The sequence below is a fragment of the Erigeron canadensis genome, chromosome 1 (genome assembly GCF_010389155.1).
Source record: "Erigeron canadensis isolate Cc75 chromosome 1, C_canadensis_v1, whole genome shotgun sequence".
In the NCBI taxonomy this organism is placed as follows: domain Eukaryota; kingdom Viridiplantae; phylum Streptophyta; class Magnoliopsida; order Asterales; family Asteraceae; genus Erigeron; species Erigeron canadensis.
This window is the reverse complement of record NC_057761.1, coordinates 48,140,092-48,165,682: the sequence shown is the minus strand read 5'-3', so window position 1 is coordinate 48,165,682 and position 25,591 is coordinate 48,140,092. Positions and strand designations below refer to the sequence as shown.

Here is a 25,591-nt window from a genome sequence, read left to right as displayed (position 1 = left end):
ACATTTAATACGAGTTGCATTACCCAAAACCTGTGATCTTTAATTTGCATTGTCAAAGCAATCCTAAATATTTTTGTGAACTTATGTTTTATAAGTTTTAAGGTTTAACATTTGTATTTACATTTATTTGAAGATAAAAGTTAATTTGTTCTGTCTATTAAGATTATGATGATAATCTAGTATAGAGCAATGATTTGTGCCGACCAGTCCAAAATTAGGCACTCAACAAACCAGTGTTTTTTAAACAAACTCCTTACATTATAGAAATAAGGACATGACAATGTTTTTATTATAGTTTATATTGAGGCAAATACGTTATTATAGCTTAAAACTCTATCAAAAAAAAAAAAAACAAAATCTGATATATAGCATTTCTTAAGCTAAAATGGAGCAAGAAAGGAGAAGGAAATGTAAGTTCATTCAAAACAAGCTAGACTGCCAGAGAATCCTTATTATAGACTTGCTTTAAACTTGAACCATAAAAGCGTAAAAAGTTGACCTTCTAACGACATATCAAGTGAACTATTAAATAGGAACACATATTGAACTTTAGGCATCTCACTGCTAGACAAAACGGTATGGCAGAAGGTGCACGCAACCCAGAAAGCTTAAACTCAATGGACCAAGGAGTTGTGTAACAGTTGTCATCTCTTTAAGAAGGCTTATTATAGAGCTCGCGTGTGTTTCGCCTTGCACACTCCAAGATGGTCTTGTCAGCAGTGACAAAGTATGCTGCAATTGATGCTGTTTCAAAAAAAATCATACATCACCTTTATGAGAACCTTCATACATCAAAGAAAACTGTCAAAAGGATCATACCTTATGGTTTTAAGGAGGTGCTAAGATATGCATTCCAAAAACAATCATAACATATGAAATAAGCAGAATACGATAATCAGTTGTAACAAAGTGGCTGCGTTGTATAGTATTTGGATGTGTTTTTGCTGTTTGAAGTTGTGAGAACCAGTCAATCAATTCTAGAGTGTTTGCCAATTTCTGGTCATTTAAGTATATCAATTTTCTTGCAACCACTTTTTAAAATTGATTATTTAAACCGGATATCTCATAATCAATTTAATACCAGAACACTAGAAATTGATTATCTACAACTAGAAAACACAATCAGTTAAAATCACTTTCAGAACGTGAAGACAAACACCCCTGGATAAAGGAGAAATCATAATCATAAGAATACAAAATATTTTTATAAACAACTAATGTATTACTTTATGATTACAGATACATCATTACTACAATAGTTTTCTAAGTATGTAAATAAAACGATTTGAGAAGTATGGTATATGTATAGGTTTTCAGAAGCGAACATGATACATTTGACCCAAAAAATTCCTTATAGCTATGTTTTCTGCAGAAACTAATGAAGAGTTCTGTAACTTTCTGTGTGCAACTAAGGAACAGAGGTAGCCTTCAAAAAGATCTAGAGTGTTCTTATTGGTAGATAATTATATAGATATGCAAATGTTATTAGAGAAGTCTAACTAATGCGAGAATACTAAGTTTCCTTTGTTTCATAGAGCTACAAATTGTCAAATTACAGTGAGAATTCAATTTTGAATCTACATTCTATAGATGCCTGAAATGAACACAGAATTATACAAAGAATAAAGGAAGAAATTAAGTTTGGAATGTACCAGCAGATATGATGAGTGCCTGAGCAGTATAATTCAGGTTTGCCTTTGCCCATGGAATTGTTCGAACAGCAATCAACTGAAATCATGAAAAGAATGACATATATTTTATAGTTTTAGTTCCGATAAAATATTAACATGAGTAACATACCGGTGGTTCTAACCTTGTCCAGAAACAACTTATGTTCAAAATGTTTTCTTATCGTAGTCATCATGTAAATAAATAAATTAGGAGGTTACATAAAAAAAGCCATGGACTTGGGGTATAAACAGTATATGTAAACGACTAAAATGTTGTATAGAAGGAAATAAACGGTACAATGTCGCACACCTAACAAACTGACTGCTCGTTAGCATTCATATTTAGATATATAATAAAAGCATAAAAGAGCGTTGCAACTTGACTAAATGATCTGCTATCAGAAATGATACTGTTAACTCAAACCGACTACAACGATCTTTTAGTTACCCAAATTGATACCCTATGACCAAGATTGTTGCCTCATTTCATAGTGAAATATATTTAGAACCTCCTTGATTTAATGAACAAACAGATAATTTTGTTTTCTCACCCATCATCCATCGTAGCAAAATCTAGACTTCCCTCGTCTGTGTGTTTTTATTTTCTTAAAGGATAATGGAGAAGATTTAATACATTATTTCTATGAGTATCCCATCACCAGCCTACTACTTTTTTAGATACACTACACCGAAACAAGAAGCAAAAACTTAAATATAAACAGTATAAGCTACCAACCGTAGGAATAGCACTGGCGACACATGCGATGGAAGCTGACCTAACTCCCGCACGAACTCCTTCTGCAGACGCCATTCATTCTTATAACAATAATAAATAATAAAAACAATCTTAATCTATAACAGAAATATAATAAACTACCAATCTAGCTTTAAAAAAAATAAAAATAAGAGCTTAAGTATATATCAACAACTTTTGTATTCTGGTTCGAATAAAATGCCATTAACAAACATTAATTAGCTTTAATTTTTGTTTGGATGTTCAATAAGCTCTTAATTTTTATATATTCTTATAAAAAAATGTAATCTAAACATCCCATCTTCCCCAAATAAAATAAAATAATAACAAACAAATAAATAAAGGAGTGAGGAAAGAAAGAAAGGAACCTTGAGTACACATCTGTGATCTGAGAAACTTAAGATCTTCTTCAGGAGAAGGAATTATTATCATCTCTTTATTCTTATAACTTTGATTCTTTCTATTTCTATTATTTACCCATGCGTCTCTCATTTCCATTGGTATTCCCATTTTCTTCTTCTTCTTTTCACTCTTTTTTTTTTCCTTTATCAAACAGATACAATAATTTCTTTAATAATTCATTCATTCAATATTTCAATTCAATTGGATATATAAATATAAATATATAAATAAAAGCAAATTGATTACAAGTATAATACAATAAAAGTATACTTACACACCCCAGGTATCAATCAATTAAATGTAAATTTGAAGTGGATGGAATGGAACTAATTATTATTAGGGAAAATAATTTATGATACATCATCTTTATCTTTGTTAGTTGGATGATGTTGCTCTCACAAACTTACTTAAATCAATTTTTACACATGTCAAAAAGTCCTCATTTTGTGAGAGCAACATCATCCAACCAAAATAATATTAACATCATTTAAGTTATCCCCTTATTATTAATGATCAGTACTGCATAATAATAATTTTATTAAAAAACAAAAGAAAAACTCCGTTTCGAATGTAACTATGTATGTTTGTACCCAATTTGAGTTTGTCTTTCAACTATGACTATATTATCCTTTTTTTTTAAAAAAAATAAAAATATTCCCCCGTCCCAATTTAAATGTCATAGTTTGACATTTTCGGTCTTTTATAATTAACTTTGACCGTTTAGAATTTTATTTATGTTATGTAATATTTGATGTAATATATATGAATCGATTAAGTTTTCAATATATTTTATAATGATATAACTTTCGCCAAGTATTATAAAACACAAACAATAATATAAATGGTCAAAGTTACGTAAGAAAGACTTTGACAGTCAAACTTGGACATTTAAATTGGGACGGAGAGATTAAAATAAATGATTTTATATTGTTTTCGAGAAAAAGCTAAGCAGCCTGCCAGCTTCAATATCACTATTATTTTACACATATACTGGAAAAAGATAAGTAATAGTATCCAACTAGTTTTTTTTTTCGGGAGACATTACGTAACATCTACACATGTGTCAAAAGTTATATAAAATGAAACTTGTGTGACAAAAGTTAGAAAGTGAGAAGTTGTGTGATAAAAAGTAAAGAAAATAAAACTTTGGTGGCTTAAGTTGAAAATTTTAAATTTATAGGGTAAAAAGTTAAGAATATGAAACTTTGTTGACAAAATGTAAAAAAATCTAAATATGTGGTCAAAAGCAAGGAAAATGAAACTTTCCTGACAAAAGTTACAAAATTGAAAATTATGTCGCGAAAACTCAAAGTTATATGGTAAAAAGTAAAAAAAAATGAATCTTTAAAACCAAACTTGAAATACTTAAAGCTATATGGTAAAAGATTAGCAAAATGAAACTTCGTTGACAAAAATTAAAACTCTAAAAGATATGTGGTAAAAAGTAAAGTAAATGAAATATTCGTGTCGATCAAAGTTATGTGCAAAAACAAAGTAAAATCAAACTTTCTTGACAAATAGTAAAAGAAAATTCTATATAAGAGAGTTGTAAAACATGCCCAACAAAAAAGGTACAACTGAAAAAATAGTTTTAACTTGTACCATAAGCATATATAGTGGTAAATAACATATTGGTTTTTAGAAGATATATAATTTATTAGCAAAGAGAAAAGAGACAGATAGTAAAAGAAAATTTTATATAAGAAAGTTGTAAAACATGCAACAAAAAAGGTACAACTGAAAAAGTAGTTCTAACTTGTACCATAAACATATATAGTGGTAAATAGCATATTGGTTTTTAGAAGATATATAATTTATTAGCAAAGAGAAAAGAGACTGATAGTAAAAGAAAATTTTATATAAGAAAGTTGTAAAACATGTAACAAAAAAGGTACAACTGAAAAAGTAGTTCTAACTTGTACCATAAGCATATATAGTAATAAATAGCATATTGGTTTTTAGAAGATATATAATACCATTTTGATTATTGACCGTAAAGTTGAGATGTAGACAGTCTTACACCCTTATCTACTTAAATAATTAAAAAAAGGTTGTTTCCGGCTGCCGGGCATGAAGATTGAAATCTTAATCTCTTTTACCAAAGGCAAAAACTCCAACTAGTTGATCCAACCCAAACAGTTATTCTATAATTATAAGAAAAATGCTACTTATAGAAGCAAATGTGTATTAAAAATGTATACTGTTCTGTTTCCGCAGAGTTATGAGATTGCTGCAATCATTATATGTGACACTCCATGGGTTCCAATATGATGGCTCAACAGCGCAACCATGTTTCAAGTCTAGGATATTGCACCATTTCAGAGTAAAACAACTTAAAACAGTAATTCAAAGATATGAGTCACGTGATACAACAAATCAAACCAAGTTGCCATCAACAATTTATCTGAGTATGCGTATCAAAGAATGGATATACTGGTTTACAATCAAGAAGCAGCAACACAGTTAAGAAAAAAAAAACATATGCCTTTTCTATAGTAGTGGCAAACAAAATCATACATTTATATCATTACGTTTTGATCTAATACTATTTAATTCTTGAGCTCCACTTAAATTGAATCTTGGGAGGTTGTAGTTATCAGGTGTCAACACCGGCTGCTGAGGATAAAGCGTTGGAGGTGGGGTGAGATTCCGTTGAGCCGGAAGTGGTGGTAGAACATTGTACTTGTAGGGGTCACCAATTGTCCTGCAGGTATTAAATGATTTTGCGATAAGTAAAAGTAGCAATTTAGATCCCATTTACCCAATAGAAGCGTGCATAAAGATGTGAACCATCTTAGGGTCAGGAAAAGGAACTGATGATTCTACCTACAAGATGTAGTTTGCTTGACAAAATAAACGGAACTAACTATTCTTACGAGATCATACCGTGTACTTGAGTATAATTGATCTTCATCGATAATACTGTCCTCGGGTCTCTGCAAAGGCCTTTGTACTGAAGTAGACCATGGGCTAGCTATAGGTAACTCGTCTGAAAAATATCTTCTTCTTACCAACTGAAGAAATAGCCACACATAGTTTAGATCGTTGTCTAAGTTGGCTGAATCATATGCAAAAGATAATAGATACATACCATACGAAAAAACTTCACAACAGACTCCTTGTCATATCTTGCTTCTTTTGCAGCCTGGACATTTTTTAAGATTAACGGAATGTAGACATTAATATATAAAATAATTGCTACAACTTATTGAACAAATCACCAAAAGGCCATCGGTCTAGCAGTCTCTGGGTGGTCCAACATGTAAGAGGTTTGTAGGTTCAAAACTTCACGTCACTATTAACATAGGACTATTGGGGGTGTATGAATCTTGACGTTGTAAAAACAAAACTAAAAAAAAATAATCACAAATCCTGTTTTTTTCCCACAAGGAAAAGTCAATCAGACGATTTGTCTACAACTCAAATTAGCATTTTCAACTTTTTTAGTTACAAACGAGTCGATTGCGACTATGTTTCATCACAAACCAGTCAAACAGATATAATTAGTCATAATAAACCATTTACCAGGAAAGGGTCACATGGGTCAAATGGGCGAAATACGCTGAAATGTACAAAAGAAAAGCAAAAGTAAAACTAGAGCACTATTGGAAATACACCTAACTTTTGTAATCCTAATTGACCCACTTAGCATCTATACAATAAAATAAAAAATTGAACAGGAATTGTTTCGGGGCCACCAAAGTGGTACGTTCAAAGCTCAAACAGCTGACCAGCATTGGCATGTTACCCAACCCATCCATTTTGTCACCTCTAGTCCTCTATTTTCAAACTGTTAATAATAATACCAGCCAGCTTTTAGTTATTGCAGAATCAATTTCAGATATGCTCTTTATTCGGTTTCAGATCACAATGATCAAAGAATTAGAAATATGGCTGAAATCTTCATAAAAAATCCTTAACTGATGCATGATGCAAATCTTACCGCTACAAGTCCACCACTTCCAGGAAAACTATCAACCAGAGGAAGTTCCTCGCTTGAAGAAAGCAAACCCTGCTTTTCAACCCACTGGCGAGCCATGTCAACAAGGTTACCACTGCTACCTCTTGTCCCCTCTTTAGCAGCTACATCTGCTTTGTTACCAATGACTAAATATGGTACAGGAAGGCCACCAGGACCGCCATTTGCTAGTGGAGCTGAGAACGTTCCAGTTGCTGCAATTTCTGCAGCCCATTTTTTCAAACTTGTTTTTGTCCTTTTTTGGGAGAGGTCATGTACGAAAATAACGCCTGCACAAATGGCAAAATAGCAACTTAAAGTGAGAGGGTGCTCATTAAGCCCGTTGTATTATGTGCTATTGATTGACATATATACAGATCTTTGATCACATGAAAACAAATGAACAATTTATGATCAAGGATACATTATCTATAACAAGAATATCATCTTCCACTGAAGTGGCAAAATTGACCCATTTATTTATCAATGGATCAACTTGATATCTCCAACGGTAAAATGACTATGAGTCGCAAATCTGAAAGAATTAACAAATAACAGAACGGGTCACATGGGTTGAGAGTCATCCAAAGTGTATGACTTATGCATACAGCTTCCTAAATCACCATTATAGCCATTGTTATCATATTTAATACATTAATTATAGATAAACATTACATCAAATGGAAAAACAATGTGCTTGCAACTCAACACAAACCATTTAAAAACAAATCATCCATTTTGACCTGTTAGCCAACCCCGTTGACCAGACCATGTTACCAACTCCATTCTTGAAAGCATACTATGGATGTTTATCTGTGTTGCAAGAAATATTATTGCAGCTCATAATAACAGGTTTCCTAGCGTTTAGCGAAACTGACTATAATTTTTTTTCTAATGTAAAAAGATAAACTATCCCTAACATCAAACAAATAACTATTTAACTGTTTAATTCTGATTCCTATCATTACAATGTTCTATTCAGAAAAAACATCAAAACACCAACTAAATACTTGAGCAGAGCCATGCCCTAGAATCTCCTTCATATCTCTTGCAAAACTGAGTCTACATAAACAAGAGTCACACAAACGTGATCCGTAAATACTGGATTACCAGCCGAATAGCACAAAGTAAACCAAAATGAAGCTATCAACATCTTAAATTCAAGTTTTCATCTTATATAATTTTTTAACATTCAAGCAAGGGTTTAAGTTTGAAGTTTTCAACAACAAAAAATAGTTCCAATACATACCATTTATTTGAGAATAAAATATGGAGCGACAATCCGTATAACGTTCATGTCCAGAGACATCCCAGAGTTCAATGAAGAATTCTCTCTCCTTGTCCCCTTTAACACTATCAGATGAACTACTAGGAGTTCCATAAGTTAAATGCTGCATAAAAATAACAAGAAAATACTTAAGAAAAATCAAAATTCTTTTGGGGTGAGATATATGCAAAGACAGAATGATTTGCAGCACACCTTCACATCTACTGTACATCCGATTGTTTGAGAAGGATGTTTTATTGTTGTACCTTTCACAATCAGATTAACAAGAGATGTTTTCCCCACACCTATAGATGAACAATAATACATTTTTTAAAGACATAGAAACAAACTAATAGCTTTGGAAGAAACTGAAGCAGATCAAACTCAAACAAAAACCTTATAGGCAATCTATAGTCATCATGTCATCTCTCACAATCACTTAGAAGAACAAATTGAGTCGTATTCATAATGACACAAAATTTACAGTAAAGTTCTGATTTCCATTGGTATTTGGCATTTCTGGTTTGGATTTTTCTAATCTTATTGCATGCACTATTATTTAATGTTTCTGATTAATTTGACGTTCATATTTAACTGTCAATACCTTGGTGGACTGGTAAAGCATTAGAATCTACTGTACATGTCATTTGGATGAGCAAGAGTATCAAATATAATGAAGAAGGAAGAACTGGTAATGTAACACATATGGGCATTGGTTTGGAGTGGCGACATCCAGATGTATTTATTGTGCTTCTTAAGAAATCGGTTGATGGTTCAAGTATCACTTAGGGCAAAGTTGTAGAGTAGGTAAGCGTGAGTTTGCCATTCAAAAAGAATGTTACTTCATATTGATTCTAACTAATACTCGTGTCATCTACAATGAAACATCAAGATATCCTTGAAGCACCAAAAACTTATCACAAATGAAATAAATCAACATTATCACGAATCAAACACAAGAAATGGTAAACGGGGGTAATCCAGGTATATTATACTAGCATCACAAAGAATTGATCATAATGCCTACAAAAAAGACCATCCCTCAAACACCTACAAAAGATACTAGGCTACTGCAGTATGTGGGAGATGATATATACAGAACACAAGTTGATCCATACAAAGCAAAAATTTCCAATTTCACACCTCTTACAATTGCGTTTGTCTTTTTAGTACAAAAAGGGATAAAATCGTCATATAAAATTCTATTATTGAGGACAAATCAAATCATCAATTCAAGTTGCAAACACATCATCTCCTAAAACTAAATCCTCGTTAATCTACATAGTACAATTCCAACTTAACAACAAGCCTCCAGCGTGTAACTGATTCCAGAAATAAAGGCATTTAGAAAGTAACACAGCTTCTTTCCCCGCTAGAAAAATCCATAGGTGAAGGGGGATCAACCGATCGATGGGTCCACCGTCTAAGCAAGCCGTTAGGTGAGCTTGATTTACGTTACCACTTCCTTACATAAGTTGGGGCTTCAAAAATCAAATTTAGGAAACATATCTAAAACCTAACAGATTGTCACTATGTTGTTAACATATATACTCTCAAAAGAACACCTACTGCAGTTCATATGTATGTATATATATATATATATATAACATCTACGGATAGAATAGGCTCGATATCGCTTAGTATACTCTTCCAAAGTAAACAAATAAACAGACATAATAATAATAATAATAATAATAATAATAATAATAATAATAATAATGAAATAAAGTAAAGGCAACACAAATCACCATGAATCACATCAAAATCCGAATTGAAAAAAAAAAAAAAAAAAAAAGTTGTAAATAATACCTGAATCACCAACAACAAGAACTCGAACCTGCCCGACCGGAGGACCTCCGATATGATCTTTTACAATCTCTTTTTCACGTTCCCTCCAAAACATTGTAATCTTTGTTTTTATAATTCACTAACTGACCGACGAACTAACTTGCACATTTATTACTAGCAAAAATTATATATATATGTGTGTGTGTGTGTGTGTGTGTACGGACAAACTTACGGCCGATCTGTATATATAGAGATTAAAATTGTAGGCCAGGGAGTGTCGATTTGATTGATAAATTGTAGGGTTTTGGAATTCAATACTGTAATGAAAAATGGGGGATTTCAGATCTTTGATGATGTGAAAAATTATTACTTACTTAGATTTAGATTTAGATTTTGATTACTACAAGGTCAGCAAAAAGTGAACTTTTATGAGAACCAAGTTTAAGGCGCAACATTCTGAAATCTTACTTGTATAATTTTTAAATGCTCGTTTATGTTTTTCTTAACAAGGTCTATAACCCGGAAACCGACCACGATGGATTAATGGTAAAATCAGATGATGACTCGGACTCGAACTTAGGGTCTTTCTAACTCTAAGCCTAGGACTGGTCGGGTCGGGTCTCATTATTATGTAAAATCAAGTTTCGAATATTAATAAGTCGAGTTGTCCATTCCATTCTGAGTTTTGATCCAAGCTCATCTAAATATTAGGACAATGAGCCTCCAAAGTTTATAATTTGTGTAAAATATTATTGCATACATCTCATATTTTTTTTTTTTTTTCTTTTTTCTGAACTGAAGATTGAGCTCAGCAACGTGACTTTTCATATACCTAACTTTAATTTCAATGAAAATTCTTTGTTCTCATTCTATAGAGCATTTTGCTTACACAGGGGCGCAACTATATAGGGGCGGGGAGGGGCGCCCGACCCCCCGAAATTTTTTTTGCGATGTAGGAGGTATATGGTTTTCATATAGAAAATTTTTGATATACTCGGTTTCGACCCCCATTTAAAAAAAATAGTGTTAAGAGAAAAAATTTAGATTCCGACCCCCACTGAAAATTTTCAAGCTTCGTCATTGTGCTTACACTAGGATTTAAACCCAAGACCTTTCATTTTAGACTTCACCATATACCTTCCGTATTTTGTTTATACAAAATTAAATATCGTTGTATTAGGTTGGATAATGAATTAGCTTTCATATCTTGGCAAATAATACAAGGTGGAATTTAAAAAGATTGCATTTTGTATTTTTGTAACCTTATATTTTAAACACGTATGTGAGGTGAGTTTATAACCTTCATTTCTTTTATAGTAACATTGTATATCAGTATATGGTTGTTGCTTGGACATCTATAATGTTATGTTACATATGATTAAAAATCATTTTTATGGAACGATTATGGATAACTCACAATAAAAAACTAAAAAGATACTATCATAAATGAATAAATTACGTTTTTTAGGTTATTGATATTATATTGTTGTTAGAATATACAATTTAAATCTTTATTTTCTTAAACATTTATTCTAATAATATTAATCTTGAATTAATCTTGAAGCTAATCAGTCGGTGTAATGAAAGCTTATTGGAGAGTAAAGTAGATAGTTTGGTGACATTTAACCAAAAAAAAGAACCAAGTCGATAAGGTGTTTCATGAGGTCAAATCATTAGGTTTTCTGTAATACACTAATAAAATGAAAACGAGCTCTATTAGTTGGGGGAGGAGGGGGGGAGGATTTGGGTAACTTTAAGGAAGCCTTATCCATTAGTTGGAAATGTAACAAACTTTGGGCGAATGTCTATAGTAGGAAATAACTAAAGACGTGTGTATTGTATGTAAACAACTCAAAATTATGTTTATTGTATGTAAGAAAATTTATCCGACCAATCAAAATCTGACAAGTGGCAGTTATAAATGGTTGTCACGTATGCTTTCTTACATACAATAAACATAATTTCGAGTTGTTTACCTACAATATACATGACTTTAGTTATTTCCTACTATAGACATTCGTCCAAAATTTATTACATTTCAGAATACTTATCCCTATCTTTATATATAATAAAAAAGGATTGTTTTTTAAACTATTTTTAGAAACAATTATAATGTGTGATGTCTACAAATTTTTTTAAAATGTTTTTATTCTATTTATGATGTCATATTTGGTTGATAATCTTTTTAAAATTATTATATTATATAAATAAAAAAGAATTGTGATAACATAAGAGTTTTAAAATTTATGTACTCTCATGCATCTTTTTAATTAATTATAACATAATCATATTAATTTTATAATATCCTTCTTTTTATAAATATATCTCATTAATATAAATTTTTATTAAATGTTCACACTATTATGTAAGTTTTTAATCACCTTAATTTTTCGTTATAATAGGCAGAAAACTATAGTTCTTTTTGGATAGGTTTTACTTTTTTGTTTTTATCATCCGTATGTGTTTCAACATGTGTCCACAGCTGCACATGTTCTGTTTCCCTTTAGTTTCGTTATCTACATAATAACTTATCATAACCTTTTAATTTATTTAACGTTATTATTATACATTTTAACATGATAATATATTTTAAAACTACCCGGATATAATTCAGTTAATTTGTAAGTTAACTCGGGTTGAACTCGGAGTGATTAGCTAGTATTTTAATGTAACTTAGATCTTTGTAATTATTGCCCTATCCGTTATTGTGGGGTAGAGGATATAGTGAATGACATTTACTATTTAAAAAAAACTAGTTTGTTGACAAGATATGTAATGTTAGAGTTTTTAATTACAATATTTTTTAGTATAAAAAGTTTTTTAGTGTATTTTATGAAACATTGGCGGAAGAATTGAAAAACAAAATAAAAGAAAGTTGTATTTATGAAATACTCCGTAACTTTTTATTCAAAAACCACGGCACTGTCTCGTCCCACGTTGTTGTACTTGTCCATGTGAGCAAATTGTGTAGTTAATTGTCTAATCGACTATCGAATCGGTGGCTAACTAGCTTGAAAATTAATGTTATTACAATGAGAACAAGAAAGCCAACCGTCATTGCATTTTTGGTAGAATAAAAATGTCAATTGTCACCTCAAAAACGTAAAGAAATAAACTTACTATTATTTGAGATCGTTAACACATATCTTTATAATGACATTATATATAAATTGTATAAAATCGTGACCAAATTAATACTACTAGAAAAAGAACTGCAAACCAACACAATGCCTTGTTTTTAATGGCAAGCACAAAGTATATATATATATATATTTTTTTAAAGGCAAATTTCATTCAATCTTTTGTGGCTTTCTTAAGGAAATATATGTCTCAAAAGTTACAACATTCTCCTATAAACCCGGGTCCTCATATTTTCTTCAAATATAGAAACTGACCTACATAATTATAGCTAAAAATATCCATTGATTAAAATGTGATTTCCATTAAAGAACATTAAATAAATAGAAATAAACCAAATCTTTTTATTCTTGTAAAAACTGCAAATATTTTTGTTAATCAAAACAGAAAAAATAATGGAAGAACATAAGAATGGTCAAATGAAGATTGAAACAGGAGAATATGGTTATGTTCTTGAAGATGTTCCTCATTTGTCTGATTATATACCTAATCTCAATGTAAATGCTTTCATTATTTTTTCCTTTTTTTTCCGTTTTTAAAAAAAAAATACATTTTGGTGTTTGAAATGTAAACAAATATACATATACATTGTTTCAAGTTTCGACTGATATGAATCCACATGATTTTCGGTATTATATACTATGCTTAACATGAATTTAATGAAATCTTACTATGTTTCATTGGTTGAAAATTAACAAGTAAAAGTAAAAATTTGAGACTATAGTAGTAATATTTTATTTACTTTTTACAGACATATCCCAATCCAATGCGATTCAATCCTGCATATTCCGTCGTAAAGTGAGTATATTTGCATCTTTATGGTTCAAGCTGCGATGTATCGTTCTTGTTCTTGACATGATTAAATATTTAACAACAATATGTCCAAACGAATTTCAGGCAATATTTTGTCGATCTTGATGATACCGTGCCAGAAAAGGTAAGTTAACAGCTAATCAAGTCAGGCTAATCAACACAGTTGAAAGTAAATCCAACATGACCAATTTGTTTACGTCTTCTTGTAGGTTGTTTTCCAGAAGAACGATCCAAGAGGGGTACATTTTCGACGGGCTGGCCCCCGCCAAAACGTATAAGTCTATGCTTGTAACTTGCTTACAATCTTTCTATTATGAGCAAGATATCTTTGTTCAGAGAGCCTTTAATGTTGCAGGTTTATTTTTCACCTGATGATGTGCATGCTTGTATCGTAACGTGTGGGGGTTTATGTCCTGGATTAAATACTGTGATTAGGGAATTAGTATGTGCCCTTTATCATATGTATGGTGTCACCAAGGTTCTTGGAATTGATGTAAGTATCAGCTTCAAAATCTAAATTCAGATTCCTCAATTTTTTAGAAGTACTTTGTAGGAATCTAAGTTTGAATGAATTCATTGTTTAACTTCCATGAAATGATTCTTTGTCATATTTGGTTATGTAGGGAGGATACAGAGGTTTCTACTCAAAAAATACCAGAACATTGACACCCAAAGTTGTGAATGATATTCATAAACGAGGGGGTACGATTCTTGGTTCGTCTAGAGGGGGGCATGACAAGTCAAAGATTGTTGATAGCATTCAAGACCGTGGTATTAATCAGGTGTCTGAAGTCTAAAGTTTGACATATTGCAGAATGATGCTACATTGCAGTCTATACTAGTTAGCAAAATGGACGGGTTGGGTACTGGTTTAATAAACCATTTTTTTGAATAAAGCCAAAGTGGGTCTATTTCTTTATAAAAAAGTTTATGATCGATACACCACCTTTCTTTAACCATACAACACCAAACGTGTATAATGTGAAGCATGTTTGGTGGTGTACAACTATAAGGTGGTGTACAGATCACCTTACTAAAATACACTTTCGGCCTGTTCAACCCATCTGACCTCTTCACCTGAAGCTATTTCTTTTTACCCATGTGATCCACTAGATACACAAAATGACGCATTCTTAGCATGAGTCCAAACTGTCGATTGTACCTATGCTTCAGTGTGTATGCCTTTTTAGATAATTACATTCCTTTGTAGAACCTGAATAATACTTTGTAACTAAGAGTTCATGGTATATGATGACTTATTGATTCCGTTTGATTGTTTCAGGTTTATATTATTGGAGGTGATGGAACTCAAAAAGGTGCAGCCATAATTTTTGAAGTATGTTGCAGTAAAAGTTACTAAAGTATTAAATATACTGTATATCTAAAGCCTAAGCATACTTAATTGAGTTTCATTCTACATATGCAGGAAATTAAGAAAAGAGGATTAAAAGCTATTGTTGCTGGGATTCCGAAGACAATTGACAATGATATTGCGGTATGTTTTGTACTGAATAATTCGTTTTTACCAAATGTTGTTGTACCTTTTTAAGTGCAATATAATATCAGCATCAATAATAGTAGAGCAAGCTCAAATCAATTTGAGCTAGTGTGAGACCCATGCTTATGCAGCATCCATATTCCACCGCTAATAGCACAATCTAAAATCCCAAGATAAAGGATTGTTCAATTGATAAAAAGTTTAATGAAAGTTTTTACTAGACTCAATTCTACCAGGTATTATCGGTTTCGGGTTCACCTTATCTGATTAATCAATTTTGGGTTTGTTCTAGTTTATTGGTTTGGAACTTTGGAATGCAGTTGCATTTTTATATGCATTACCTCAACTCATTTCTTTCTTGTTTCAGGTCATTGACAGGTCATTTGGTTTTGATACTGCTGTTGAAGAAGCCCAACGTGCTATTAATGCTGCACACGTCGAAGCAGAGAGTGCAGAAAATGGAATAGGGGTAGTCAAACTAATGGGGCGCTACAGCGGTAAACTTAACCTCCAATTGATTTGGTAATTTTAGAGGTGGCAAAATGGGTGGGTCAAGTCAAGGGGTACCGGAAACATCTTTTGTCTACAGTTTTTAGTTTTTCTAATAAATAATTAGCGTATCATATATGATTATAAGAGATTTATAATTTCAATAACAATAAGCTAACTTCTTAATGAAGTTATTTATTCGGATCTAGACATTAAATTTCATTTTGGAAGTATCTCAGCCTGTGTTTGATCCTATCTCATTTTAAGATATTTCCTTTTGATTTTGACCTTTTGAACTGTTAGAACTAAAATGTAACCTGGATTTTCTTAGGCAGACTAACTGTATTGGACATACAAATTTTGGACCAAAAGTGTTTCATAACTCATTTCATGCAAACTGCCCTTTGTCCACCTCCAGCTGCAACACACTGGTTGCCTATCTGAATCTTCTGTCTTAAATTGTTGTCTCAGGATTCATTGCAATGTATGCAACTCTTGCAAGTCGTGATGTAGATTTATGTTTGATACCAGAATCACCTTTCTTTCTAGAAGGTGAAGGTGGGCTTTTCGAATACGTAGAGAAACGGGTCAAGGAACATGGACACATGGTTATTGTTGTCGCTGAAGGAGCCGGTCAAGAGCTTGTTGCAGAAAGCAATAATTGTTCAACCGCAAACGATGCTTCAGGAAACAAACGACTTAAAGATGTTGGAATGTGGCTTTCCGAAAATATTAAGGTATTAATGTTGCTTAATCTTGAAAACAACAAAGTTATCACTGGTTTTTATTAGCTTTAAACGTTCACAATTTATTCTCGTGAACTTTAATGAAAGTAATGTCTTGTATTGCAGGATCACTTCGCAAGAAAGAGCAACATGTCAATTACACTTAAATACATTGGTAACTTCACTATTACTCGTATATTAGATTATTAAGGGGGCGTTTGGTTCACAGAATGTTTTTGATGAAATTGAAATTCATAGAAGGAAATGGAATTTAAAAGAATTGGAATTGTTTGGTACGTAAATTTATCAACGGAATTGGAATGTTCATTTAAATAAAAAGACATTGATACCCCCAACAACTAAAATCAAATATTAATAATAATCTATCAGTTATTATTAACAAATTTAATTTATATCAAAATATATATATATATATATATATATGTATATATATATATATTAATAATTTAGTAATTGATAATGATATAATATCACAAAAACAAATATTTACAGCACTAAAAATATGGATACAATAAAATAATAATGATAAAAAATATGAATAAAAAAAGAAAGTACACGAATATTGCTGCTCTTTATTGAGATGTGGGAGTTTTTCCAGTCACATTTACCAATTTATCAAACCATAAGAATAGAAAAATACTAATTAAATGAAACCATGTGTCTGAAGATACACACTCGAATAATCTGAATATTTGATCCTTGGATCTGACGGTGTGATGATAAGAAAATAATGAGAAATTTGTTTAAATAACCTTTAAGTCAGATACGAAAAAAACTTATATGAAAATGATTTTGTAGATAAAGGAAAAGATAGATTACTGTTTATATAGCTTATGCAATGTGGAGAAGATGATATGGAGAAGAAATGAAGAGAAGAAAAGATGCATATGAAAAAGATAATAAGAATTAAGAAGAGTTTTTGTAAAGGAGGTTTTTTTTTCAAAAGTTAAATTCCATAATATTCCTAGGAGACGTGGATGGAATTGCAAATTCAATAATTCATGAAATTTGAAGGAAAATTTTAGATTCCAATTCCCTTTCTTTCCCCAACCAAACATGGTAAAATATGAAATTCAAATTCCAATTCCTTAGAATTTTATCAACCAAACAGCCCTAAGAGTCCAATAGTGCAATATTTTTTGGGAGTTTGTTATGTTGAGTAAATACATTGGTTAACTTCCTTAGGATCACCTTTTGTTTCATTGTCTGTCCAAATCCAAATTTTTCTTTAAACATTCTCCTAGAGATGGACAAATAGGTGGATCGAGCAGGCTAGGTCACTAGTCCCAACAATTTATGTATAGTACCAAAACAGGGCAGAATAGGTTGATCCACAAACATTTTTATTATTTGACCCGTCAAAGATAACCCATAACCCAAATTTAACAAGTACAGCAGTCGAAATAGCCACGTGTACTCTACATTTTTCTTCTATGAAAATTGACATAGAATTCATTATAACCAACACAATTGGTCAAACGATGCAGATCCTACCTACATGATCCGTGCCGTTCCAAGTAATGCATCTGACAACATCTACTGTACTCTACTTGCTCAAAGCTGTGTTCATGGAGCCATGGCAGGGTTCACCGGTTTCATTACCGGGCTTGTGCATGGTCGACAAACATATATTCCATTCAATGTAAGTTAACCCTATACCACCACTCTAAACTGTGAAGATGTAAACACAAAGATGCAATTTGGCTAAACTGTGAAGATGCATCAGAATGAAACTCTGAATCTTGTAAAAAGATGCAATTTGGCTAAACTGTGAAGATGTAAACACAAAGAACAGATATCCGTTGTATATAAATACTTTCGGTTCAACCGTACAAAAGTTTATCATTCTTTTGGGTAAAAGGGTCTTACTCTGGTAAGATTGAAGTTTACATTCTTACATATTGAAGTTTTTTCTTGTATTTTTGCATTCTTTACAAAAACGTATTTCCTTATCAAAAGAGGATGCAATCTTGACCTATTTACTTTGAATTGGGTTGATTTAAGTTGTGTTCATCACATATGGGGCAAATATATCTTTTCCACAATTAACTTTTAACGCATGTACTACGATTTCCCACTAAAATAAACATGTACTTGCTTACTAGGTACTTGCCATCCAAAACGCTCCTCCTTATCTTTCGGTTTCGTTGAAGTTAGCATACATATGATTGCTTATTAACAAATACCCAAGGATGGTAGTTTGGAAAGTAAACATTCAATTAAAAAGCAAGCTTTGAGAGTTAGACCTAACACTTTAACATCTTTTATTGGCACAAAACCCTCCATTTGCTCAATATCTTTCAGTTTATTATCTGCTGTTGATTTCTTAGCGACACATTTCATGGTGTTTCTTAACATGCAGCGTATAGTGGATCATCCTAATAAAGTTGTGATCACCGATAGAATGTGGGCAAGGGTACTTGCGTCCACAAATCAGCCAAGCTTTTTAAGACCAACAGAATTGATTGAATTTCAGAGAGCGGAAGAACCAGGGTCACAGTTGTTGGAAAGACAAAGCAGTAGGAGTTCAGGTAAAAACTGAGAAACAAGATTTTGACATGCTCGAGTGCCTTGTGAATCTGATTGACCATCTGAACGGTTCGGTCAATGTAGGAAGCAGTTTTGAATGCACCAGTCTGTTCAGATGCTTAGGCTGCAGCTAGTGACTGGTTTAACAGTTGATGGCTAAGTGGCTCTATTGAATAAAAACTCTAGGCATTCACGACTTATTGCATATTGTACTATTGTGTTTTTCCCTTTTTCTTTCTTCTATCCTAGAAGTGTATATTTGATTATACTAATTATATATGCATTTGTGTTCTTGTGCATGTTGTTAGAGCCGAGGGAATCAATATAAAAACTCATTCGGTTTCTTATGTCTAATTATAGTAACTACATATGAATCTAGTTAGTAGAAACAGCTAAACTTAAAAATATAGTGAAACTATTTATATTATTCACATTCTAGCCGGTCTAAAGCAAGGTATTCAAAAAGGACCCAATTAATCAAACATGATGGAACAACACTAATACAGGCATAGGAATGACAAGTGCTTGCCTTCTATATGTACTTTATAGATGAAATTATTATTTGTATAGCTCAATAAGATTTCCTTGTGCTATGGAATTAAACTTGAGTCGGGTTATTAACCTTTGTATACCCTTGAAGGGTTGGTGTTGTCGATAATTAATGGGCATTCAAGTAGCTTGTGTAGTGGTATACCCTTCAAAGTATCACCAACAAGCATCATAGACACATATGATTAAACTAAATAGCTGCATACAATATGTGTAACTTAAAGCATTTGTTCCCCTTTCCATTTTTGCTGCTTGTAGCTTAAGTATATGTAAATATGTGATCACAATACAAATTTCTAAAATTATCAGAAGAAAACGAAAGAAAATGGTGAAACCTGACTAATGAGGTCTTTTCCAGGCACACAAACTACACGTTTCGGAGAGGGCTTTAAATCTACTTGCAGGATTCTGCACAACAGTGTCAACAATGTGCATCAGATATTATTAAAAACAAGATATATGCTGAGGGTAATCTTGTAAATAGCATCACCTTCTGTAATCATCGGAGTGCTCTTTAGCTTTTAAGAGAGAAAGACCAGTGAGAAATTCATAGCACAAAATGCCAAGAGTCCAAATATTATACTCACTTGCATCATGCTTCACACTCTCCACTGCATAACGTATATAAAGTTTTGAAACTCAAATATAGACCATTATCAAATTTATTGGTAGCACTAATGTATGGATCGATTCGACTTATTTTGATCAGAAACGGGTCAAATAAAAGATCTAGCCAAAAAGAGAACAGGTGAACGGATTGAGAGTCAACCAGAATGTATCATAAATGCAAACAACCTCCTGGATCACTCTTTTAGAGATTTAGATTTACAATGTAATAATAATGTTGTCACAATCATACTTAATACATTAATTACGTTTGAATATATCTCAAAAATGGATGAGAAAAGGGGTTAGGTCTAACCAACCTGGTCTGTTCTGACTCATTACCCAACCCACCCAGAGCCAAAAGTATTCTTTTTCTTAGGTTAGTGGGGTTAAAATACAAAAAAATTACAATGCAGAACCTCATTCAATGAAGTTTTGGTATTTCCCTAGCTCATTGTAGTCTTGTACAGTCTCTTTGCAGCAACTACAGGGCCAAGTAAACCCTATTCTGCTAAAGTTATCATCTAGGTATAGGAACACTCAATATCCCCTTCCAAATGACATCAAGGTATAAGTATCACGTACCTGATCTTGGAAGTGTCTTCGTAATTCAACATTCCAACTTCATGGTGAAGCCATGCTCCACTAAAGACTGTTCAGGCTGGCTCTTGGATAGCACCTTCAACTCCACATGATTCAACTAAAAAGATGATTTGTCATAGTAAAACTAGTTTAGCTTATTGTGGCATAAATAAATGCAAAATATGCAAACAAATGGCACGTAAAAAATTCATTACCCAGACCTCTTTTCTTTTGCTATATTGATATCATCAAAATATTCACTTCCAAATGTCAACGACTCTAAACGCCCACCTCTTTTTCCTCTGATGCGGCCTCTGTGGAAGCCTATAGACAAACTAATCAAAAAAATCAATATATGTATTATGCATGATAAAGATCATTGTTTGCCCATGTAAAAGATTTAGTTATATATTCTGTTAAAAAAATATTAGTTATATATAAATATATAAGAATAGAAGTATACTAATTATAATTTGTAATGGGTTAGACAAAAGTTAAGAGTTAAAGTCAAAAGTAAAAAAATAAGAAGAAGAAGAAGAAAAAGTAAAATCAGGCAAATTAATGATAAGAAAATAAAAGTAAGAAAATATACAAAGCCTAATCTTGAAATAAATTAAAAAAAATTAGAAGCAAAATAAGATTTTTACTAAATTCAAAAATGTAAATAAAAATATTGAAGATAGGGGCTAGAAACCAAATTTTAATACAATAAAAAGACAAAATAAAGTGGTCTTATTGACTCACTTTGTAAATTGATAGTAAGGGCAATGTCTATTTAAAGACCTGGTTTCTCTATGTTAATATGTCTACAATGCAAAGATGAAAAAGCAATTGGTGCCTTGCTTTCATTATATCAGGATATTACTATTCAAGTCAAATAGCAGAACTAAAGATTTGCTTTCAATATGTTCATCCACATACATTACTCCTCATTAGATTAACAAACCTAAATAGCTAAAAGCAGAAAAAAGAAGGAATGCTGCAAACAACTTTAAGTGCCTGTAGTTCAATGATCATCATTCAGGGAAAAATCTTTCTAACTGAAGACGGTTAAAACACTTGCCCATTGTTATTGTAAGGCCAGGAGAAACCTTACCTTGAACCGCAAAGGCACAAACTCTATGAATTATTGCATGTACTTAGACCAGTAATACAGCAGCTCAAAACCTAATGGGTAATCTATGAGAATTGACAACATCCACATTCAAACAACTCGATTTGAGTTAAAATCTTATATATGTAGTACATGAGGAATGTCTGTCTAGCAGTGCATGCGATATCTCCAAGTGCAAGCCTCTGAAAATATTAATGATCATAGATATAGACCTTAATGTCCATATTTTATGCTTGGCCACATCCACAGACATCCAAGCTAAGATTGCAACCCACAATTTAGTAATAGCATAGAACATAACTATCCAATAGAAGGGCCTTTCACCAATTTATTCCTACAACTGTTCAAAACATGTCCTACTATCTTTTGATAAGTTAATGATCACATAACATTTAAACTTATCTACCATATTTATATCTTTTCGGATACAAAAACAGTTTCTGGAGACAAATGTTGAAACTACTGTAGTGTTGGTGCTGTATAAAACATTAAAACCCACAACACCTACAATCCTACATCACCAGATGATCAAACTTACATAGTCAAACTTCCAAATTCAATGTTTAACATCAGCCTTCTTGCTTGACCGTAACAAATGAACCAATAATATGGGACAACAATACATACAAAGCTCCTCACGGACACAAAAAATTGCTATAATTACACCTAAATGGGTAAAGATATCAAGTATATGTAGAAACAACTTCACAAGAAAGTTATTCTTGAAGAAAACTAATTACACCTTACCTCTATCTACAACTTTGAAGCAACACAAAGATCCTCATTTGCACCCAAATAATCTAATCCTTTGGCACTCATTTCAGAGTACATAATTTGGACCTCTGGTAGCCTTCCTTCCTTTCTAAGACCCGTGAGAAGCTCACTAGCAGCATTCACACTAGGCAAAAAACCCTTCCCAACCATTTCCCTGTACCAAATATACGCTTCACTATATATCTTGATATCACAAAGACCCTTTATCATAGTTTCGTAAGTATCCGCTTTAGGAACCAATCCTGTTGCCTTCATTTTATCAACAAGATCCTTTGATTCAGAAACCTTTCCCTGTTTTAAATATCCAATGATCAAGCTATTGTATGCCATTCTATCAGGAAGAATTCCATTATCAACCATCTCATGATAGAATGCATATGTTTTCTCTACAAAACCATGTTCTGCATAAAAACGAATCAGTTCATTATATATTACACGGTCAAAACTTAACTTCATCTGTGACATGTCATTGATGAGTTTCTCTATCATTGTTATACCCTCATTCAAACATCCAGAAATTAGTGGATGAAATGTATTGATGGTGGGCTTGATTCCTAATTCTTTCATTTTCTCATATAACTCTAAACACTTGCGACTGTCTTGCTTTAATGAATAGCCAGAGATTAAGCAATTATATGTTATTGCATCTTGTTTAAGACCTCCAATCGTGATTTTTGAGGCAAGTTCTTCTGCTTCCTCAACCCTTCCTTTTTTGCAGAGGCCGTTTATCAGTGTATTGTACGTAACCAATGTTGGAGCTATTTCATTAGTTAGCATTCCATCAAGAATCTTGACAGCATCTTCCATTTTCCCTCCATTGCAGTACCCATTAATGAGCATATTATACACATTTGCATTTGGCATAATACCTCTACCTATCATATCTGTGAAAACCACTTGAGCTTCAACAAGCCTTCTGTCCTTGCACAATTGGTTAATCAGAGAACCATAACTTATGATACCTGGCTTTAAGCCATTACTTTCCATTTCCTCAAGAATCTGGAAACATTTATCAAACTGAAGTTTCCGCCCAAGACCGTCAAGTAGTATGTTATACGTCACCACATTTGGTGAAACTCTCATATCCGACATTCTTTTTATATACTTTTCTGCCTCAACAAGATTCCCAGACTGACAATACCGCTTAATCACCGGATTCAAAGTGCTGCAACTCGGATTCAACCCATGTGATTTCATTCTCTCAATCACTGAAAGCGCCTTTTCTATGTGACCCTCCTTACAATGACCATCAACAATCGTATTCCATATCACCTCATTAGGCACCATTCCTTTCTCCAACAGCTTCGCCAAAATCTCCTCAGCTTTATCACTTTTCCCTCCACTACACAACCCATTCAACAAAATCCCACAAGTGTACTCATTTATACGCACGCCATCCTTATCCATCTCTTCAAACAAAGCCATCATAGCATCCAAATCCCCGGACCTACTAAACCCGTTAAACATAGAACTATAACTATACCCATCTGGTACAAACCCATTCACTTTCATATCGTCCCAAACCATCTTAGCCTCATCCATCCTCTTCCCTGTACACAACCCTTTAAGCAAAACATTAAACGTAACAACATTCGCATCCACCTTCCTCTCCTTCATCAACTCCCTCACCCGAAACGCCTCATCCAAATCCCCAACTTTACAATACCCATCAATCAAAGTATTAAATGTAACATGACTAGCAACAACACCTCTCTCAGACATTTCATCAAACAGTTTGCGTGCATCAACCAAACGCCTTTCTTTACAAAACCAATCAATCAAAACATTATAAACAAACTTACTAACCCCCACTCCACCATCCCTTTTCATAAAATCCATCAATTCCAAAGCCCTTTTCATTTCCCCAATCTGAACTGCTGATTGTACAGCTTTTCCAAATGTAAACTTATCAACCCTAATTCCCAAATGATTAACATAATCAAATAAAGATAATACATTATTGTATCTGCGACAAGAAACTAAACATTCAAGAAGTAAATTAAATGATTCAAGATTATTAAAGATTGAATCTTTTTGACCAATGAATGGTTTCCAGTCAATGGGGTTGTTGGAATTGATTAGGGTTTTGATTAGATTTTGAGCAGGTTGAATTTGGCCTTGTTGAAGTAGTAACTTGAGTTTTGTGAGTTGTAAATTTGGATCATTGGAATTTGAAGAGAAGAATTTATTGGATATTGAAGAAACTTTGGTTATAAATTTTGGAAAAAGAAGAAGCTTTGTGTTCGTCATTTCTGAAAGAAAACCCAAGCTTTGTATTCAAACTGATTTTGTTTATGGCTAAGGAGGTTTAATTTGCGTAGGGTTTTAAACTTTTGATTTTTTATGTCGTTCAAATTTTTGATAGGCCTCAGTAGATTTAAAATTTGTCGAAGACTGTATATTGGGCTGAATATATTATGCAGATTGAATATTCAGTTCATTCATATTAAGGAAGAGAGACGAGACACCTCAAATCCTCAAATATAATGCAATGAAAAAGACACAATAAATTAAAGGAAAACGATTATTACCTATGTAACTAACTGTATAAAGATTGTGTAAAATGTAATGAATTTTCAAATCTAGATTAGTGGATGTAACCAATCAAAAACTAACACGTGGCAAATTATATGGTTGACACATATACACGAGTACAAACCAGGATTTGAAAACTCATTACATTACATAGACATTTTACGATACCTTTACATAACATAAATATTTTGTCATAGTTAGTTACATCTAAAGCTTTAGGGCCACTTCTTTTTGTCATGAAATGGAACAATTGGGTTCCTAAAAAAGTTAATGTTTTTGCTTGGAAAGCACTTTTGGATCGTATAACGACTCGAGATGGATTGAGAAAAAGAAACATTCTGGTAGACAATACGGGTTGTGTTTTATGTGACGAATTCGA

General features: G+C 32.5%; 4 protein-coding genes across 8 annotated transcripts; 1 reads left to right on the top strand and 3 right to left on the bottom strand.

Moving 5' to 3' along the window:
• Nucleotides 1-398: 398 nt before the first annotated feature.
• Nucleotides 399-3,149, bottom strand: LOC122578991 (early nodulin-93-like). The gene is made up of 5 exons (XM_043751070.1): nt 3,101-3,149; nt 2,793-2,967; nt 2,407-2,468; nt 1,653-1,728; nt 399-744 (listed from the first exon to the last, which is right to left on the bottom strand). The coding sequence occupies exons 2-5, from the start codon at nt 2,932-2,934 to the stop codon at nt 653-655; spliced, it is 372 nt and encodes a 123-aa protein (XP_043607005.1). The 5' UTR covers nt 2,935-2,967; nt 3,101-3,149; the 3' UTR covers nt 399-652.
• A 1,993-nt stretch (nt 3,150-5,142) lies between these two features.
• LOC122606540 (small GTPase LIP1-like) lies at nt 5,143-10,302 on the bottom strand. Its single transcript, XM_043779391.1, has 7 exons — nt 9,861-10,302; nt 8,265-8,356; nt 8,034-8,175; nt 6,770-7,074; nt 5,918-5,971; nt 5,713-5,840; nt 5,143-5,530 (listed from the first exon to the last, which is right to left on the bottom strand). Exons 1-7 carry the CDS (start codon nt 9,952-9,954, stop codon nt 5,338-5,340), a joined length of 1,008 nt encoding a protein of 335 aa, XP_043635326.1. The 5' UTR covers nt 9,955-10,302; the 3' UTR covers nt 5,143-5,337.
• A 3,047-nt stretch (nt 10,303-13,349) lies between these two features.
• Nucleotides 13,350-19,065, top strand: LOC122593887 (ATP-dependent 6-phosphofructokinase 6-like). The gene is made up of 13 exons (XM_043766343.1): nt 13,350-13,474; nt 13,729-13,775; nt 13,875-13,914; nt 14,000-14,062; nt 14,146-14,283; nt 14,414-14,572; nt 15,073-15,126; nt 15,217-15,285; nt 15,656-15,785; nt 16,249-16,514; nt 16,629-16,677; nt 18,011-18,165; nt 18,886-19,065. Exons 1-13 carry the CDS (start codon nt 13,373-13,375, stop codon nt 19,063-19,065), a joined length of 1,452 nt encoding a protein of 483 aa, XP_043622278.1. The 5' UTR covers nt 13,350-13,372.
• LOC122604042 (pentatricopeptide repeat-containing protein At5g12100, mitochondrial) lies at nt 17,850-24,985 on the bottom strand. Of its 5 annotated transcripts, none has more exons than XM_043776954.1 (5): nt 21,886-24,985; nt 21,011-21,124; nt 20,793-20,907; nt 20,092-20,212; nt 17,850-20,009 (listed from the first exon to the last, which is right to left on the bottom strand). In XM_043776954.1, exon 1 carries the CDS (start codon nt 24,925-24,927, stop codon nt 22,657-22,659), a length of 2,271 nt encoding a protein of 756 aa, XP_043632889.1. In that variant the 5' UTR covers nt 24,928-24,985; the 3' UTR covers nt 17,850-20,009; nt 20,092-20,212; nt 20,793-20,907; nt 21,011-21,124; nt 21,886-22,656. The 5 variants fall into 5 exon arrangements, with proteins under 5 accessions (XP_043632889.1, XP_043632897.1, XP_043632881.1 ...); XM_043776962.1 differs by having other exon boundaries at nt 21,011-21,113; XM_043776946.1 differs by having other exon boundaries at nt 21,005-21,124; nt 22,651-24,985.
• Nucleotides 24,986-25,591: the final 606 nt, after the last annotated feature.